This window comes from Rhopilema esculentum, chromosome 21, assembly GCF_057945365.1.
Source record: "Rhopilema esculentum isolate cy_ngs chromosome 21, ASM5794536v1, whole genome shotgun sequence".
In the NCBI taxonomy this organism is placed as follows: domain Eukaryota; kingdom Metazoa; phylum Cnidaria; class Scyphozoa; order Rhizostomeae; family Rhizostomatidae; genus Rhopilema; species Rhopilema esculentum.
The window spans coordinates 2,082,218-2,102,317 of record NC_142835.1 but is presented as its reverse complement, the minus strand read 5'-3'; the positions used below and the strand labels follow the sequence as shown (position 1 = coordinate 2,102,317).

At 36.9% G+C, this 20,100-nt stretch overlaps 2 protein-coding genes across 2 annotated transcripts in view; both read right to left on the bottom strand.

Moving 5' to 3' along the window:
• Positions 1–18,389, bottom strand: part of LOC135684147 (UDP-glucose:glycoprotein glucosyltransferase 1) — a 69,580-nt gene extending 51,191 nt beyond the window's left edge. The window contains exons 1-9 of the mRNA XM_065199562.2: positions 18,265–18,389; positions 16,200–16,322; positions 15,684–15,769; positions 15,315–15,433; positions 13,840–13,949; positions 12,645–12,822; positions 9,540–9,715; positions 8,961–9,061; positions 8,343–8,442 (exon numbers count right to left, since the gene is read on the bottom strand). Of these exons, the coding sequence (XP_065055634.2) occupies positions 8,343–8,442; positions 8,961–9,061; positions 9,540–9,715; positions 12,645–12,822; positions 13,840–13,949; positions 15,315–15,433; positions 15,684–15,769; positions 16,200–16,322; positions 18,265–18,278 (1,007 nt within the window). The 5' untranslated portion in view covers positions 18,279–18,389. The remainder of the gene's footprint in view (positions 1–8,342; positions 8,443–8,960; positions 9,062–9,539; positions 9,716–12,644; positions 12,823–13,839; positions 13,950–15,314; positions 15,434–15,683; positions 15,770–16,199; positions 16,323–18,264) is intronic.
• Positions 1,297–8,333, bottom strand: LOC148957561 (uncharacterized). The gene is made up of 2 exons (XM_089114807.1): positions 5,233–8,333; positions 1,297–5,020 (listed from the first exon to the last, which is right to left on the bottom strand). The coding sequence occupies exons 1-2, from the start codon at positions 5,581–5,583 to the stop codon at positions 3,992–3,994; spliced, it is 1,380 nt and encodes a 459-aa protein (XP_088970933.1). The 5' UTR covers positions 5,584–8,333; the 3' UTR covers positions 1,297–3,991.
• Positions 18,390–20,100: the final 1,711 nt, after the last annotated feature.

The following is a 20,100-nucleotide window of genomic DNA, read 5'->3' as shown; positions in this document are numbered from 1 at the left end:
TACGCCGTATTTTTCCATGGGTATTCATTCTCGCTGACGTGCCTCGTCCAATCCTTGGTGCCGATTTTTTAGCCAATTTTGGTCTAAAAGTGGATCTTCGTCACCACAAACTTCTTGACACAAACACTAACCTCACCATTCAAGGCCTTACAACCCCAGCCACTTCACCTTGTCCCATTTTTGCGATATCGACTCTGGCTACGCCTTATCAAGATCTTCTAAAAGAGTTTCCAGACATTGTTCGTCTTTCAAACAAAGAAACTGCCATCAAACACACTGTGACGCACCATATTCGCACTGAGGGTCCACCTGTTTTCTGTCGTCCACGAAGACTCGCTCCAGATCGTTTTGCTATCGCCAAGTCGGAATTTGATCACATGCTTCAATTAGGCATCATTCGTCCTTCAAAGAGTAGTTGGTCTTCTGCACTTCACATGGTTCCAAAACCCACCCCAGGTGACTGGAGACCTTGTGGAGATTATCGCGCATTGAACAACATAACCATCCCAGACCGCTACCCAATACCCCACATACAAGATTTCTCTTCTTCTTTGCATGGTAAAAATATATTCTCAAAAATCGACTTGGTTAAAGCGTATCACCAAATTCCTGTTGAACCATCCGACATTTCAAAAACTGCCATAACAACACCTTTTGGCCTTTTCGAATTCGTGCGTATGCCTTTCGGCCTTCGAAACGCTGCACAGACTTTTCAGCGCTTTATTGACGAGGTCCTGCGGGGCCTTGATTTCGTCTATGCCTATATCGATGATGTTCTAATTGCAAGTGCTAGCGCAGAGGAGCATTTACATCATCTCCGTATAATTTTTCAGCGTTTCCAAGACTACGGCATTGTCATAAATCCATCAAAAAGTGAATTTGGATCTGCTTCATTGGATTTTCTGGGTCATCATGTTTCTGCTGACGGTATCAGCCCACTCTCCTCCAAAGTTCAAATTATTCAAGATTTTCCGCCTCCAACATCATTACGCTCGCTACGTGAATTTCTTGGCCTCGTCAACTTTTACCGCCGTTTTATACCAAACTGTGCAACACTCATGCAGCCATTAACTGATCTTCTAAATGCTCGTCACACAAAACAGCCTTTTCACCTCTCTGAGTCTGCCTGTACCGCATTTACGGCTGTCAAATCTACTTTAGCAACCAAAACTTTACTCCGCCATCCAGTCCCTAGAGCTCCATACAGTCTGATGACTGATGCTTCAAATATTGCGGTTGGTGCCGTACTTCAGCAATACATAGATGGTACCTGGCACCCTCTGTCCTTTTTCTCAAAGCGATTACAACCATCGGAAACAAAGTACAGTACTTTCGGTAAAGAATTACTTGCAGTATACCTTTCCATTCGCCACTTCCGTCATATTCTTGAAGGTCGTCAGTTCTTCATTTTAACGGATCACAAGCCTCTAATACATGCCATTTCTTCAGCATCTTCTCGTCATTCGCCTAGGGAGATTCGACATCTGGACTTTATATCGCAATTCACAACAGATATTCGACACATTAAAGGTATTAAAAACCCTGTTGCTGATGCCCTGTCACGCCTTGATATTAATTCTATCCATTCATCGATCGATTTCTCCCAACTTGCTGATGCACAACAATTTGATGAAGAACTTTCGCAGGTAAAAGCATCCACATCCTTACAGTTTTGTGACATTCCGCTTCCATTGTCGAACAAAACGATTCTTTGTGATACTTCTACAGGAAATCCTCGGCCATATGTTCCAGCTCTCCACCGTCGTGCTGTCTTTGATAGTTTACATTCTGTTTCACATCCTGGAATTCGTGCCACACAAAAACTTATTACGCAGCGTTTCATTTGGCCTGGCATGAACAAGGAAATTCGCCAGTGGACCAAATCGTGCCTTAATTGTCAACGTTCCAAAGTCCAGCGTCATACCGTTACTCCTTTTGCCACTTTCTCGTGTCCTGACGTACGTTTTGATCATGTTCACCTGGATCTTGTTGGCCCTTTGTCGTTTTCCAAAGGTCACCGTTATATTCTCACTTGTATCGATCGTTTCACGCGTTGGCCTGAAGCAATACCACTACCAGACATCTCAGCAGAAACTGTTGCACGCGCCTTTGTTCAACGATGGATTGCGATATTTGGTGTTCCTTCTACCATAACTACGGATCGTGGTGCTCAATTTCAGTCCAACTTATTTAGATGTTTAACCCAGCAACTTGGCACCAACCACATCCATACAACTGCATACCACCCTTCTGCTAATGGTCTTGTGGAGCGCTTTCATCGTCAATTGAAGTCTTCCTTGAAAGCATCGGATAACGGCCTTAATTGGACTGACTGCCTTCCATTGATAATGCTTAATATTCGTTCCTCTTTTAAATCAGACCTTAGCTGCAGCCCCGCTGAACTCGTTTTTGGAACACAACTTCGTCTCCCTCATCAATTTTTTGCTCCATCATCCTTGGCTTCTCTAGATCCGAAAAATTACGTTGACCGTTTACGTCGGTACATGTCAAAGCTACAAGCTACGCCAACCCGGTCTCATACAAATCGCTCCTACATTCCTGTTGATTTGCAGTCCTGCACTCATGTGTTCGTTCGCGATGACAGTGTCAAAGCTCCCCTTCAACCTCCTTACCGTGGCCCGTTCCGGATTCTTCGTCGTTTTCCAAAGTACTATACACTGGACATCAATGGAAAACAGGATACGGTATGTTTGGACAGGTTAAAGCCAGCCTTCATTGATATATCTGCTCCTCCAGTTAAGAGTCGTGACGAAACTGTTATTCCTCCGTCTCCAAAGGAGTCCGATGTACCTATCCGTAAAACTCGCTCTGGACGTCATGTTCATTTTCCAGACCGTTTTTATTCGTAACTTGAATATATCTGTTTACTCTTTTGCACCTTTAACACTTCCTTAATTATGACATTTATCGTTCGCTTTATCGCACTAGCTCTCTAGGGGGGGAGCTCTGTGGTGAACTGTTCTCATTAGTATTCTGTTTATATGCATTTTCACGTCCTCTTATTGTTCACACATAATTACCATTGTTTTAACGCATTTTAAATACTCTTTGTTGTTTCTAATTGCACTGCACATTAACTGATATCCATGGAAACAGTTTAGTTGATTTTAGTTTTGTTATGGGGTGTGATAGTTGAGTTCGTAAGGATCGAGGAATGAAATTGAGTTAGAGAAATGAAAGATTTGTTTATTGATTAAATTCTCAAGCGGTAAGTTCGTTCCATTTATTTTATGTATATAGATATCTTAAAGGGCCTCCATAAATTATTATGAGACAATGAGACCTAGCAATAATTTGTGTTCGGTTCAAAACATATTTTACTTTGCATTTAGTTGTTATTCGATAAGTAGCTATAGATTTTTAACTTGACAATACTAAAAAAATTGATTTTGACACCAGCTCATTTTAAATAATCAGTAAAGAGTTTATTTCTAAACTTGAAATTGGCTAGGTAAATAGGACAAGGAATTGAAACAAATCCAAGGGTATATGATTTTGGATATTGTATACTTGTAAACAGTTGTATACTAAGCAAAGTACTCATATTTTATATATGCACTAAAAACAATTTTTAAAAATTTTTTGCTAAAGTGTTTTTATCTATTTGGCAGTTTGCCCAGCTCTTGGTGCTACAAACCTTAAAGGATTTGGTTCCTTCCCTGCAAACTGAAATCCTACTGGTAGCACTTTCAATGAAACAATGGTTTCTCCATATATATGAGGCAGTTTCCAATATGTCATGCCTTTTTGCCGATTTGCTGGGCGATTGACTTGGGATGCTGCATTTGGCTGTTCCTTTATACTTTTTAAAATGTTGAAAATAAATTTGGATGCCTTGATTTTCAGCTGTTTGAGTTTTGAACTGCTGAAGTTAAATTTTTTTGGCCTCACAAATGCTGATGAAAATTTAGCTGATGTTGTCTTGTTGCTGTCAACTCCTTTGGCCTTTCTTGAGATCAGTTCAGCATCATCAGATTGCACTGTTTGTGATCTTAAGAGAGTGGAAGTTCTCCACTGGGTATTCATCAAAAGCATTGAGGCTGCTTAAAAGAGCTTGAAAAAGTGGATGATTGTTAGCCTTCCAAAACAGAATATTACTTAGCCAGACCAAAGGAGCTTTGTTATAATGATGTCTTTTGTAGCAAAAGAACATTAACCAACACCTCAACACTGCATCCAGGTACTCAGAGGTTCTTCCAGTTTTAAAGATGACTGAGTAGATAGACAGTACAAGTGGAAGGTAATTGTCTAAGATGTTCAAGAGAGTTAAGAACTCTATGCTTTTGCAATTGGAGAAAATGACAATTACTTGTTCTCTGATGAGTGTCCACCCACCATAAAGTATCTCTAACAGCAAAGAAATTCTCCATGGTTTTGGCTTGTTTGCAAGTTGCTTTTTATCCCCAAAGATAAAGGAATAGAACATTTTAAAGAAGTCAATGTTTAGAAGGCAAACACATTCTCTCGCATTCAGCTGAATATGCAGAGGACCAATCATTGGTATAATGTTTTTCAAGCAAGATGGAAAGTTTTCAGGAATGTTATACTGAACCTGTCTCATATAGAATTGAGCAGGCCAGTCCCCAGGCTGGGGGCAAAGAAAGTACTGAAGATATTTTTGAAGACCAAGTTTCAAGGCATGAGCAGAAGTTTTGAGAAAGTCGTCAAAACTTCTCAATTTTTGCTCAACCTCATCTACAAGTTTGCAATTTTCCATCTTTCGCAGAGATTTTGTGCTGGTTTGATCCTGTTGGTAATCATGGATTTCTAAGCGGCTTCTTTCAATCTCAGGGTTGAAAAATGAAGATTTGACCCAGTATGGCATGATGGTTGCAAAAGAAGAAAGCAAGTTTGGTAAATTTTCTTTCAAATGATTTTCCAGGATTTCAATGCTTATCCCATCTTGATTGAAGAAGCTGGCATCAGTAGAAGAAATAGCAGGTATTGATGGAAACTTTTTTAGAAGTATGGTTGCCATTTTTGTTGCTGTTGAAGTTACCTGAAATAAAACCAAAAATTAAACCTATCATAATTTTACAAGCTAATAACAATTGCACAATGCAAATATATTCTTATGCAGATGTTAGGGAGAAAAGCAATTTTTTGCAATAAAACTTAGATTCTGCAAGTCAAGTGTATAAACATATGTCTAATACACAAAGTTTAATCAACTCAAGTCATCTTGAATTACTTTTTAAAGATGAGTTATACCTGGTCTTTTGGTCGACGAATGGTATGCACATTGGTGTAATCATCTATCATCAGTGTCAGGAGACATTTCTTTTCGATGGCTTCATCAATGAATTTAATGACAGTTGACTCGTGGGAATCTGCTGTTCTAATCAAGTCCCTTCTTTGGGTCGATTTGGAAACAGATATGCCAGTTTGATTTAAGATTGCAAGCCCAGATTCACTGATTCCCTTTCCTGTCATATTTTGGGCAAAAATTTTCTGGAACCAATTGGCTTTTTGGGATTGTCCAAACACCAACATGTATATTATGGCCACAGCTTTCTTTTCATTTTGCTCTTTCTTGAAAGGCGTCTGGTGTTCCTGTGACATTGCTGTTGTGATGGCATGAAACAGCTTTGTTGCACCTGCAGTCCTGCAAACCTCCTGGATCTTTTCTGGCTCAAATGGAGGAATGGTTTCGCTACTTCCATAGCTAAACCACAGCTGCTAACGGAGAAGTTTAACCTCCAGTTGCAAGTCAACCCTGCTTGTTATGACCTTTTCCAGCTTGGGAAGAATGCTAGTGGGGATATAAACAAATTCATTTGATACCTCCACAGCACCTATGCCATCAAGGACTTCAACATGAACACCTTCTGTTGGTATATACTTTATCATTTCTTTTGGAACTAAGCAAAATGTTTTACCATTGATGGTTGCTTCCTCAAACAATGGCTGTTGAATCTCATCTGCAGATTGAGGTTCCTCATGGAGAACATCCACAGAAAATTCTTGCGAGCCAAAATTGCTAGCTTGAGATGATTGGCTTGATTCATAGTCTACAATGCTTTCCTTCAACTGAAATTAAGTTGTTAAAAGATAGTTTTATCTGAAGAAGAGACACACGAAAATATCAAGATGACATACAAAAAGTAGATGTTTTGAAGACCTTAGTGGAACTACAATTATTTCATAATGAAATGAAATTAGCATTTGCGTTATTGCTGCTTCATGTGTCTGAATTACCATAAATCCTCTAATAAGCCCCTACTGCTACTGTTAATCCTAGAATTTGCCCCCCTCAATTTGTTAATTTTTGCTATCTAAGGTTGCCTTTGATGTTTTATTGAAACTCATACTTTTGGTAATAATTAATTAAATGTTCAGATTTACGGTATGTCAGATTTAGGGGGGCAAAACCACTCCACTATTTCCCTTACCTAAATTTTGAAACTTGACAAGATTTTGTTTAAATAAGTTTAACAGTTTTTTCATGTAAATACTGTATTAGTGCTAGGAAGGGCCCCTCATTTTAAAATGCTATGTAACAAAATACCCCTTCCCTTCAATGCTAAAAACTTTTGTTCAAACTTTTAAATGAATGCAATCTTAGTAAGGCATTTGTTATGAAAATGTAGAGACAATTAATCAAGCATAATTGAAATATCTATGTTTAAAGGCCTCCTTTGAGGACACACCCCTCTTATTATAATAATTATTGTGTCCTTACCTTTCTATAAGAGTGTAAAGCTTCAAAGTTAGTTGGTAGTTTGGATGTATATGTCTGTTTGTTCCAGCACTTTATCAGGCAGTCGGTACAAAACTTGTCCCTGAGTTTCCTGCTTTTTTGTTCAAACGCAGTATAAAAAACACTTTTCTGGCCAACTATGAACTTTAAATTAAGAAAAACATTCGAATTACTTCTCCATTCGTCATGTTTAGAATTGGCACATTGCGTATTATATTTTCTTCCCATTTCTGAAAATTATCAATTTCGTAACAAGCGAAAACGAGTGTTTCGATTATTTTTTCTCCACCTACAACATGTGTATGGGCAGCGGGGGTAACACACCCCGTTGTCAGGAATTCGATTTTTGTTATAAAATCTTACATTTTAAGACAATAGACATATTGTTTAATTGACAATTGACAATAGATATTTTGTTTTACCAGATGTACTATTTATTCCTTCTTGATCCCCCCGTTTGGGATTAACTGGATTCGATCCACATTTCGCGCCAAAACTGTTTTTCCGATTCGCACTATACCATCGTAAATGTCACGTGAGTTTTACGAAGTTTCCATGTTTGTGGATGTTATGTTGCGAAACAGTTATATGAATTTTGTATCACCTAAGATTATGGTTGCCAAACCAACAGCTTTGTAAGTACCATGTTTTAATTTTCTAATTAATTTGAAATGCTATTGAAGTTTACCACCCTATGGATCTTATATTTGAACGGATTCCTATTGGCGATACTAATAGGCCATATCAACATTAGCGAAACATTTTGTGCAGAGAACATTTTAAGAAGCGTGAAAAGAAATGTTCGGGGTTTAAGTTGATACTATGTTGTCATGTAGGTATTTAGATTATTCAAGTAACCATATTATTTCGTTAGATATTTATCAAAATTTACAAGAGCGATAACTTTCGCAAAACTTGAGATCGCGCGTTTGCTCTTTCTGGAAATGTGCGTCGGGGTCATTGGATTAAAATAGCCAAGTTTTATCCCATTCCCCCACTGTATGTGTGATCAGATTCTTTTTAAAGGGAATCAAATTTTTAAAGGTAAAGGGGGTTCATGAGGCCAAAAAACGTGCTTCTCGAAGACTTTCTCGCAACCTTATTGGTTCAGTTCGAAGACGATTCCCGTGGCGGTGATTCCTTTCCTAGCCAATCAAGATTGACGCTTATGCTCGTCTCAACAAGGCTGGAATCCCCCACTTAAAATTTTCCAATTTTCCTATGTGTTGCAGGAATATTATGAACCATCTCTTAATAAATGGTGTTCGGAGCCCCCATCCATCCGGACACATTTTGAGCCAATTTTACCATAGTCAAATCAACATATTGGTCCAGAAAACTACAGCAAAACAATGAGCACTACACATGTGCAATATGATAAATCGTGGCCAATTGGTAAGGCATTTTTAGTTATCTTTTTTATGAATCCTATTTTCTGAGATTTTTATCGTCCAATTTTCTCGATCAATTTTCTGCGAAGAACTGGTTCCTTTTCTAAAAAATAAGTTTAAAATGCAAATATCAAAATGCGGTACAATAATTTTTTGCCCCACGGAAGAATATTCTCGCCATTCTACACGACAGCGTTTCATGACCGACACAAACACCAGGTTCTTCATACCTTGCTAACATCGGGATATTCTGGCTAATATCCCTGAGGACTTTGAGTCTCTGATCTGGAGACGAGCTCATGATTCTCTGGGCGGCTTGAAAACTGAGATCTGCAAAAACGGTTAAGTTGCGTAAGGACTTTTTTAAATACTTGATGAAAATGCAGGTGAATGTTTCGAGCGTGAATGCTTGAAAGAAGCAGCTTAAACAAATAATATTGATGATAGTATACTTATATCGTCTACTGGTGATAAAGTATTGTCTTCTTGAAGTAGCAGCGCATAGACATACTTCCAATCAGCATATCTTATGTACATCCCCCTGTCTATATGTCAAGGAACTGGGAAAAGATGCCAACTTAAAGGAGGCTTAAGGGGTTTACTATAACTTTAACTAACCAATATACTGGGACATGCAAGGTTCTATACACTTCTGTATCTATCCTTTGTTCTTGTTACCGTGACCTTAGTCTACACTGAAATTCACAGTTATAGCCTTTAAAGCTTCTGTCTAACAACACTTTGTACGGTTTATCGTTGGTTCCAAGGACGCGAGCCAAAGACAAATCTCTATCATGCTCTAAGTGCAAGAGAGCAGAGAGAAACGCATCGTGATGAATAATATTTACCTTGAAGTTGCCATACTTTGAGTGGAGCCAACTCTTTGGTGCTTTCTTTGAGATAAGATCGGAAGTTATCCAAATTCTCAACAAATTCTGGGTGCTTGTCCCTAAATAAAGTAAAGACATTGTAGCGTCTCACTGAAGCATCATATTTTAAGCATTTTTAGTCGCAGGCCATTGCACGATATGGCGTTTGCCATCATCAGGAATCACACCAAATTTACACAAAAGTGAAGTGACAGCTATTGGCATATGATTGACAGCAATACCAACAAGCATTCAAAGTCGTTTACATTCAACATTTCCCTGATTAGAAAAGAGGATTTTTCACCTTTATCGTTATCTCATTTCAATCTAACTTATCTCATAATTCGAATATAATCTGCTTTTCTTCAAAAGTTAAAATTAAACCATATATGAACAACATTCCTATTTATTGTCACATAACTCTGGTAGGGCGCTATTAAACGAGGCTAGCATATAGGATAAAATTAAACATGTGGACTTATACTGCAGCCATATTTATTGACAAATGTCACGAGAAAAAAAAAACATTCAACTCCAAGCTAAGTCGGATGAAATCACCTTAGCCTGTTAAATAGAAAACCTTCCACTTCGTCTTCGTCGTCATGGTGACTGCCAGCCTCTTTTCCCTTGTCTTTACCTTCTACCTTTTGATCGTCGACTGCTTTGTACTCCGTACTTTTAACAGCAAGCTCGACACCGTATCCAGACAAATGAACCTTTCCCTCCAAATCATCCTGCATCGAAAAACACTGCCGCATAAGCATGATTAAAAGCACAACCTCGGACTGAAATTTAGAAAAATAACTCAAGGCTGTGTATATTCAAAGCAATGCAGCAAATAACATATAAGACTTCTACCATCTTTAGCGTTGTTTGGTGGGTTGCCCGATGTTTGCGCTCTGCAAAACGTTTCTTAATTTCATGAAAGATTTCAGAGGCATGGCATCTGAAATTGCCTTCTTGGACAATTTGGTAGGTTACTAGGCAAAGAAATCACAAGGAATATGTTTACACAGAGAGGAAGCACCCGGACAAGAAAAATGAGATAACAACCAGTATTGTGTGTCCTGTAAAAAATTTCTTATGCAACTAACCAAACAGTTACTACATCATTTCAAGGCGTTTTTAGGCCATATACGTGGTGTCATAACATCAAAGTTCTCTCGTGGCTTTGAAAATTGATATTTTGCAAAATCTTGATTTGAAGTAGGGTTCTTGGGTACCCCCATTGGAAGCTTTGGTAATTTGATCTCTTTGTTTTCACAATTTCTTCTGTTTCCTTAGTCAATCTTTCACTTTTTGCAGCAGATGCCCTGTCATCTGTTTCCCGGTAATTTTCATTGCCATAGAAGCGAGCGTCATAACTTCATCTTCGTTTCTACTCCCATACCTGAGCTAGCAGAGCTCTCAAACGGAATCACAGATAAGGATATAACTTAATGCCTCTTAAAATCTATATCATTGACTTCCTTTGTAGAGTTTCATTTTTGTCTCTGAATTTTGATTAAAAAGAGAAAAAAATTGCTTTAAAAACTTTAAGGTGACCATACAAAGTAAGAGGCTGTGCAAAACCAAGTCATACAAAAGTATATTAGCCTTTTGATATGAAACAAAAACAAAAGCAATGAACAAAAAGGCTTCGTTATGTCGGTGAACAAAAATGCTTTACTTTGTCCTTGTGTCCTTAGGCTCTTGTTTCTTCAAGATTCAGTTTTTTCAAGTTTTATTAGCTAATGAGATCGATCTTGCCGAATTGTAAGAAAAAGTCTGTTTCTTAGCCATCCATCTTTGTGGATTTACAATATGATTTACAACTTTTTTATATCTTTCATTACACAAATGGCTTTGAAAAATAAAAGCATTTTGTAAGCTTGGCTCTATTCACTAACTACAGTAGGGCTGATTTCCATTAGGCAAATTTTCCAAAAATTCGGGCCGAAATCGCTGGTAAACGTATCTATGAACAGGCAGTACTGATATTGCGAAGGAGGTCTACTTGACGGATTCGCGGAAAGTATGAAGGAGATCTACTTTTTCGCAGGGAAAATATTTCTGAATGCCTGACGATCAGTCAGAGCACGGTAATTTTGCTTGGTTTCAAGGAAAATAATCTATGAGCATCCACCATACTTACAATTTTGAACTTGGGTGGAAATCAAACATTTTCGTGGCGATTCGCTTCGAATTTCATTTCGATGGTTAGATATCTGGGCCACCCACAGGTAAGGCTTTATTCGACTTTAATTACGTCAAAACGCCCTCACTGCTAAGTCCTCACGCCCTCACATCAAGAAATCCACACAGCGAATGCACGACTTAAAATGTAGGCAGGAACATATTTTTCAATTAAGTGTGATTACAATTATCAACATCTAGATGCGGTGTGCTTTGATTACATTCAAAACTAACGCAATAGAAGCCAAGAGTCACTGACCACAAGAACGAAATGCTTTCGAGCTAAAATAATTCATGTAATAGAGACGTTTAGTGCTTTTTCACTAAAGCCTGAACTACAAAATGCATTTCATTGATCAAGAAACTGATTTAATTCAATTGAGTAGACATTTAAATCAAATGTAGAGGGGAATGTGTTTGTCAAGCCTCCCATTTCACAAGGGTCTCCGAACTTGTGAGCGGAACATTATAGTGGCGGCAGATGCCGCTATAAAGACGAAAAATAGATTGCAAACAAGTTTTTATTTGAGTTGATAAAGATATGAAAACAAACGTGTTAGAAAAAGGCCGTCAAAACACTACCCCGAAGCTTTTATCGTGAATACGACAGCAAAAATTTTCAAAATCATTTGCAGGCCCTATCCAGGCTGAAATAAGCGTTTCCTTTCATCTGAAGACTGAATGATTGCCCCTTGAGTACAAGATGTGGTATTTTATGAGTTGTGGTTATTTGTGTTCAATGCCTTGTAAATCTATTTGCTGCAAATGGCATTTTGGAAACAAACGAGATTATAAGGCACGGTAGCAGAAAATATGGAAGGAAGTTGAAGAGACTTTGTTCCAGCTATGAATGGAGACATAGAAACTGCTATTATCGATCAGTTCTTTTGTCTGAACTTTAAATTTTCTTTGAAGCAAACTAATTTGTACATTAAAATACAGTTTTCAGAAAAATCCAAATGCTTCAACCTTCAGTTAAAAAGCTCGCCTATTAGCTTGAGAGAAAATGCAGTATACCTGCGGTTATTGCGCGGTATCTCTGCGATTCATATGCGTTGCACACGTAAGATTTCAGATTTTAACAACAAGCGAAAAAATGAAAGAAATGATATAGCGATCATCAGAATTAAGTTTTGGTGACTCAATTTATCATTATTTCAAAGAAAATTATCATTATTTCAAAGAAAAGCATCAATGCTGAAACTACCGGTATATAAATTTATCTGAGTATAAAGCTTCAGAATTTTCCAAGTTTAAAAAACAATGAAATATTCGCTGAAAAAATCAACTTAAAATTTCTGAAAGAAAGGTTGATAGAACAATTATTAGCCTGATTTTTTTTATTCAGCTTTCAAGACTTATGAATCAGTTTGAGAGTCATGTGATAAGTCTCTCATGATAAGGGTATAACGAATAACTATCAGTAAATCGAATATCAACATAGAAGCAGTAGAGAGTAAGACACTAAACGATAGCTTGCAACAATACCTTTAGATAATGCCGAAAGATATATTTTGCTTTTCCGCTGCTTGCAAGGCCTTTCATGCTATTGTGAGCTTGGAGAAATGCAGAAGACCCAACAGCGCCATACAAGACAACAACAACAACAGAGTTGTCATCGGTGCCAGGATAGACATGGTCAAAAGTATGTACTGTAGTCTTGCTCCTAAGAATAATGGACGTTGGATACGTTGTGAACGAAGTTAAAAAACAACAATGAACTATTTTTTATAGGCAATCGGTGGCTTGGTGTCTTGTATTGTGTAAGTTGCAACAACGATGCAAATTTGTTACACCACCGAAAACTGGATCATCATTATGCAGGATAAACATGGGGAAAATGATAGTGAAGCACAACACAATCCACACACACACTACCAATATTAAATGTGGCATGCTAATAAAGTTGCACCTTGCTTAGATCTACTCTTTTAACATAAATTTTCTTGGATTTCTTAGTGATTCCTCGCAAAACATCTTAAAAAGTCAGGTCATGGCCTTTTTCAGCATACCAACTCAGAGAGGGGGGTAATTGCTTCTTCAGCTCTAGTGATCTTCCATTGCGTAAAATAAACTGACATTGTCCTTCTCTTTATATAAAGAAAGGCTTGATCGCCCAATCTTGATCCCCAAGCTTTAACAATATATCTCCGTCATGAGGAACTTGTATTGAATTTAATAGGGCACACGACGGAATTTACATTCTTAAAAACCACTCAAAATTTATCCAGGGTAGCTGTTTAGGAAAACTGTGGGGGATCTTTACGACGGTACACTTGGAGGAAATGCAGAAGGTTTGAAGATAAAGACCCCCTGGGAGAGGTACTTTGATATTTAAAATTGCAAGCCTTCTCGTTGATCAAAATGGAAATGAAGAACTCGAAAAACATTACAAGCAAGTGAAACTTTCAACAGAGGGACCTTCATTCCATAAAAGAAACATCTCGGAAGAGACTGAATAAAGTGAGCTTGTGATATTTCATGGCATTCTAACTATAGATATTTCATTCTATAGTCTAGAAGGATATTAGATCTCTTTTCTATGGCTCTTATGATATAGGAAATTCGTACTTAATGTAAAAAACTACGCCTATCGCAATGTGCATTACAAAAACATACATCTATATTAAAGATAACTCTAAGCAGAGGTAAATTGACCTTTAAATAATATTCTTTTACTTACCCATTCTTGGTTGAAGATATATACGTGGCTAGTTCATCAAAATCGCAAAATAATTTGTCTTCAACTAAAAACAGTACTTCACAGTCTGGAATATCTGTTTCTTTTAGCAACTGAAATTGATAAAGATAGCTAATTACTCTAATGGGTAAATTAAGAGGCAGATATACAATTATTCACAGAAGGATGACTCGTAGGCTGCATTGAATGACTGAGCATATTTCAAGAGGCCTACTTCAGAAAGAAAGTGCAAATTGATGTGAACAGTCTTAGAACATGTCTATCGAGAACACATTTGGCAAGAAGATTTTGAGAAGATTTTTTAAAAAATTTAAGAAAAAAAAATTCGGATACTCAACAATATATACGTAAATAGCAATGTGGAAGGCAGTAACACATGCCCAAAGCAAACAATTTTTGTTTTAAATTGACATTTTATGAATGCAGCTGAATTCGAGAATAATGAAAGGCTGTGTGAAAACAACACCTGCTGATTGTGGATGAAAGTGTTCGTTATCATGAGATTATATCCAATTGGAATTTGACAATGTGAACAACATGCTTTCATTATTGAAACCGAAATCGTAGGACTCTTTTACATTTTAAAGTTGCGTCTGTTTCTTAACGTAAATAAAATTTGACGTTTCGTAGAACTTCAAAAAAATTTGTACATTTTACTTCACGTTTCTGCCTCATGTAGAAAACCTAGGAATCGCCAGTATTACGAGATTTTCTTTGGTTCAAGGGGACAAATACATTGCCACCGAAATCATGTCTTGAATATCCGTACTCTTTCCCTGTGAATGCATGCAAATCTGAGATTTTAAAGCTACCTGTCCTATAGCTAATATTTACTTATCTAAGCGGTTAATCAATTTTTTAAAGATACCAAACAACAGGTTTTTTGCAGATCTAGTGATAGCATAACAGAAGAGATGTTTTGAAAGTGAAATGCGCTCTGCCCTTGTCCTGACTGACACAAAAGATTTTTCTTAGCTCTTTAGCCTTTCACCATTTTATAGTTTCGTTGGAAAATTGGTAAATTTTTGAAAAACTTGCCTGAAACCCAAAAATATCATAAAAGTGAGAATACAGGAATTGAACAATAAAATAACCCAACACAATTTTAATTTACCCCAACAAGCCAAATATCCAGAGCCTTAGATTACACAGGGGATGACATACTTTGGAATGATGAAGAAAACATATGAATGACTCTGACACAAAAAGAGAGGAGAGACACTTTCTCAAATATGCCAGCAAGAATTGCACAACATTTTCGGATACAAAGCGGAGATGAGGAGTTTTATTACTTTGAATGGCTTGTTTTTTACTTTTTACTGATTTTAGGATTCATCTCAAGATTCTTGTTTTGTAAGTCAGCAATTTTAATTGAACAAAATCTGCGGGGCCATAAAGATAGATTTTGGTAGGCATAACTGTGTGTTGGACACAAAGTAGTTTAAAATTTCAATTACCTGTCTATAAACTTGGATAAGTGGTGAAAAAGATCTTAATGAAAGTGAAAATTTCATCATATCCATCTCCAAATCAGCAAGAAGCTTGCTTGAAGCATCCAAGATTGAATTATAAATACCTGGAAAAAGTAATGCTGTTATGAAGGATTGACCCAAAACTAGAAACCGCTTTATAAGTACTTGATACATTCAACCATTTTATTCAGTTGATGTATCAAAAATATAGTACCAATTTTTATTCTCAAGCATACACTAACTTCAAAAAAAGTTATTTTGAATTGATTGAAGGATAAATGTCACCAATTTTAAGAAGAATTAAAAGGCAAAATGATAAAAAGAAAGACTAACAAAGATAATGTAACATCATACCTAAAGTGTTTTCTTTTGCTTCAGAATTGTTAAAACTTTCTATGAACTCCCAAAATTTTCCATCATCAAGCGTTCCAATGAATTCACTAGAAAAACATCTTTAAGTGTTAAAATAAAAACTCCATGTAAAAATACCGAAAAAAGAATGTTTAAAGTCTAAACCAAAAAATGATTTGATTAGCAAGATATTTTGCTTCAGCCTTTTTTCTGTATGCCCTTGAAGAAGTAGAGGAATACTTTAGTTCATCAATAAACAGTACAAATTGAGGATGGCTCAGTTGTTAGAGGTGCTGACTACAGACCCAAGGGTCCGTGGTTGGAGTCCCTGACATGACCAAACTTTCACCCAGAGTGGGGAGAGTTGTCAGCTCTCTGTAATTCCAGGCATAGGAATTACGCTGCGTGGTCACATTGAGAGGAAGGACCAGGACACTGCTTGATAAGCATAGCTTCTCAGTGTCCTAAAAACTACCTTCAGATGCTAGGTAGCAACAAATACAAATACAAATTACTCACCTAGCTTCTAAAACTAATGGTGTTGATGGCCATTTTGCATCTACATTTATTCTCACATACTTGGAGTCACTTTTACCATTGGTTACATCAATACATTGGAATACAAATATAGCTAATATGATACTGAAAAAGAAGGAAAATTTGAATCACACAGGTGTTGAATTGATATCAATTTAAGATGTTTTTATAATGGATATATGATATATTGGTGGGCTGATATGTTTGAGGCACGTGATTGCCTGCCCATGTCTTGGCATGTGCCCCTAGGCGTGACAAGGTGCGCATTTTGTTGGGCATCTGCTTCTCAAAAAGTAGCATTTTGTGCACCTAATTCATTTGCATTTAGGATTCCCTTGTTATAAGAAACATTGTCTTGTTGCTCAAGGAATCATTCTGAAAGTATAGTATTCACCATGCAAGGAAGTGCATTAACCATATGCATGGTAAACAATCCAAAACTGTTTGTCCTAGTCATGAAAGAACCACTTTGAATCAGCCTCACCACTGTTACTATTACAGGAAGTAATTTTTAGATGTTTTATTGGTGTCTATAACACTTGAAAGTCAAAAGTTATGTAATTCTTTGGTACCACAAAGCTTAAAAATCCAACGGAAAGGTACTCATATTACAAATTGCATGCCTCTATAAAAAATATTTACGGAGAGGCCTATAATAGATAGTCATACATCCTGTCACATCCCAGCCATTTGTCCACAAAATTTAAGTTACTCAGCAGTTGAGCCATGTTTATTTTGGTTTGAAAAAAAATGGAATTAAAAAAAGGGTTTGGAGCTACAAAGTTAGCTTAAACTTAAATGGCTATTTGCAGAAATTAACACTGGAAACAAATCATTGAAGAAGAAAAAGCTGAGCTATAGTGGAAATTGGTCCACTTATAGGAGGACAGTGCCTGCACATATTTTCAAGTACACATCTAAGCAGGGCAATAGGGTGAATATGCTTGCTTTCCTCAAAATATCTAGTGATTTTGTGCAAAAGAAAACTTCTACACATAAGAAAATTACTCAAGATGATGCCTTCTATGCAGGGCCTGTGGCACTGATCCTAAACTGGAGGAGCCACAAGTGTAAAGAATGTTTCCTGTTAGTCTTATCCCCTCTAGCCCCAATTGTGGCAAACATTTTGCTGAAGCTGTTTTACTTGATATGTTCTTTGGTTCAATGATTTTTGTGCAATCTAGAGGCTTATCCATATAAATAGTTTAAGCTGATTTTTCTTATTCAGGGAAAAAATAGGGAGACCATTGCTCCACTGCCTTCCCCCCCCCCTTTGGCATGGGCCCTGCTATTTTCCGTGATTTTTAAGACCTTTTACAATTTAATTATAATTTAATGAACCTCTAAATGCTTTTTGCTTTGTTGTTTAGACCATTTGATATATGAAACATTAATCTTTGATATATGGTATAACTTATACTGTAAGAAAGAATTTCAATAGAAGGAACCTAAATTATATAAGATACACCAAATAATTACTAGATTAAAGAAACTGCTCAGATACAGTGAGCAGTCAATTAACTTGTATAGATTCTTAATTTTATCAATATCTTTGTAAAAATTTATCTCTAATTCAAATATTTTAGTTTATTTCTTTTGTCTGAAATTCAAATCATCGTTTTGGGCTTTTTCAACAAAATCCCAAAGTTCAAAGAGTGGCAAAATAATAAACTGTAATCCTGTACTTTTGCATCCAGTTAGCAAAGTGGATTTCAGACTTCTACTATCTATCCTATTTTATAAAATTTACTTTTATTTCATCATTGATTGATTTTAAAATTTATTAGTTTTTTTGGATTGTGAACAGCTGAGCTTAAATCACGAGACATCAATAAGACTGGAGCCTAATATAATAACACGACTGTAACTGTGTTACATTATTTAGTATAACTTTAATTAGAAGTTAATAGTGAAGACAGTGGAACAGTGTGAGCGACACAGTAAACATAAAGATCTCGTCGGCATATTTTAACTCTTTCTGATTTTGCTTCATATTCAACTTTCCTCCAGAAGTTACAAATTTTACGGGAAAACTACAATAACTTACCTAAAAAAGGCCATCTTTACTTCTCCATTAACTTCCACTTCAAGAAGTCATATTAAACATGCCTCGTAACAGGACAGGTTTTTTCTGACTACGAGGCTGACATCAATTACACCAATCAGAGGCAAGAAACCGTGCTCTGGCTCCACGTCCACGTTTGCTCAGCCGTTTTGCCTCTTAATTCAAATTCAAATGATCAATCATGGGGGTAGAAAGGACTTGACATTGGAGGGGCCCAAACATTTGGCTAACAACATAAAGAAATGACTTTATCAAAAATAACGTACAGTGGCAATGCACAAACATGTACAAACCAACGCAATCATGGCAACTGGGAAGGAGGGTTAGGAGGCAGCCAGTTGCGTACCCAGGGCTGCAGCAGGGGGGTGGGTGGGGTGGGGGTGGTCTGGGTAAAACATTTTTGGACCACGCCCTTCAAACACTCGCAAATGCGGGGAAATGCCCTTTCTGCAAAATCTGTCCCCATTTTTTTAAAATTGCCATGAATAAAGTTTATGTTCTGCAAATAACAGTTTACCTACCCCATGAGTTTTACATCGTTATTTGACAAATCTCGAGGACCATATTCTAGAAAAGTAGGGGAGTTCGGACCCCTCTATTCCCTCTTAGTTACGCTACTGGAGGGAAAATGTACACATTTTCAAACTAAGTACCATCTGCAAAATTTTTTCTTTGGGGACCCTCTAAAATATTTGAGGGGCCAGGCCCCTTACCCTTACTCTTGCTAGCCCCTATGATTAATCACGAGCTAGATAAACGCAATGTTTATCATTGAAGGGGGGCATTGCAAGTGACATGAGCACTTTCAATTATTAGGGCTCGCATTCAGTAGCGTAGCAAGAGTGTGGGGCCCCCAAATTTCCCTTGCTCAGCCTGCCCTTTTCCTCCAATCTACGCTACTGCGCACATTACAATACCATAAAAATTGACTAAATTCTTCAAATAATAACAAATCATCTTCTTCCTCACTTCTTTCTTGTTAAATTCAACTGCACAGACAAATCGCATTAGAGTCAATATTCTGTTCAAAAGCTTTTTCATTTTTTCAAAATTAAGGCCATGGCTAAAATTCTTTCAGTTCTGAAAATTGTTTACGTTTCACTCATAAAAGAGTAAATACAGAACTGAACAATGTTTCAGTTAAACTAAGGTCTTTCACCAAAGAAAGTGCATTTTAACAACTTTTAATTAGATAGATAAATTTTGGAAGACTTTCCAACTTTGAATCAGACAATGAATCAGTGCTTCTTGTAAGAAATTTAAAAACACATAACACACATATATAATTTCAATATATTAATTTTTTACATTTAAGAAATCATTCAGCTGAATGAGTTTTTGCAATACTAATTGCAAGAACCGTCCTATAGCTAGTTAGCTGGCATGTTTTGATGATTCATTGCTTTCATAAAACAATTTTTTCTGCATCGAAATCAAATCCGCAATTGAACACGTACAGATACAGGTCATCTAGGCTTGTATACTGAAGAATAATATTCATGTTTATAACGACTTTTGTTGAACATAAAAAGCTCTATATTTAGAAACTACCTATTAGGTCCTAAGATCTCCTCACAAGGTGACCCGCGAATCCCCTCTAGCGCAGGGTGTTATTTTTTCAAAGACTTCTTGTGACCGCAATCTCCGGGAAAAAATTTCTAGTGAAAATCATTAGGAACTTTTGGTCGGGATATCTCAAAAAGACAATAACAATTATGGTGTTTAGAAGCAAGTAAGAGGCAAAAACACGAATTAAGAGATTCGATGAATGATTCATTCCAAAAACTACAGTTATGTACAGAAGAGACCAATCTGCCT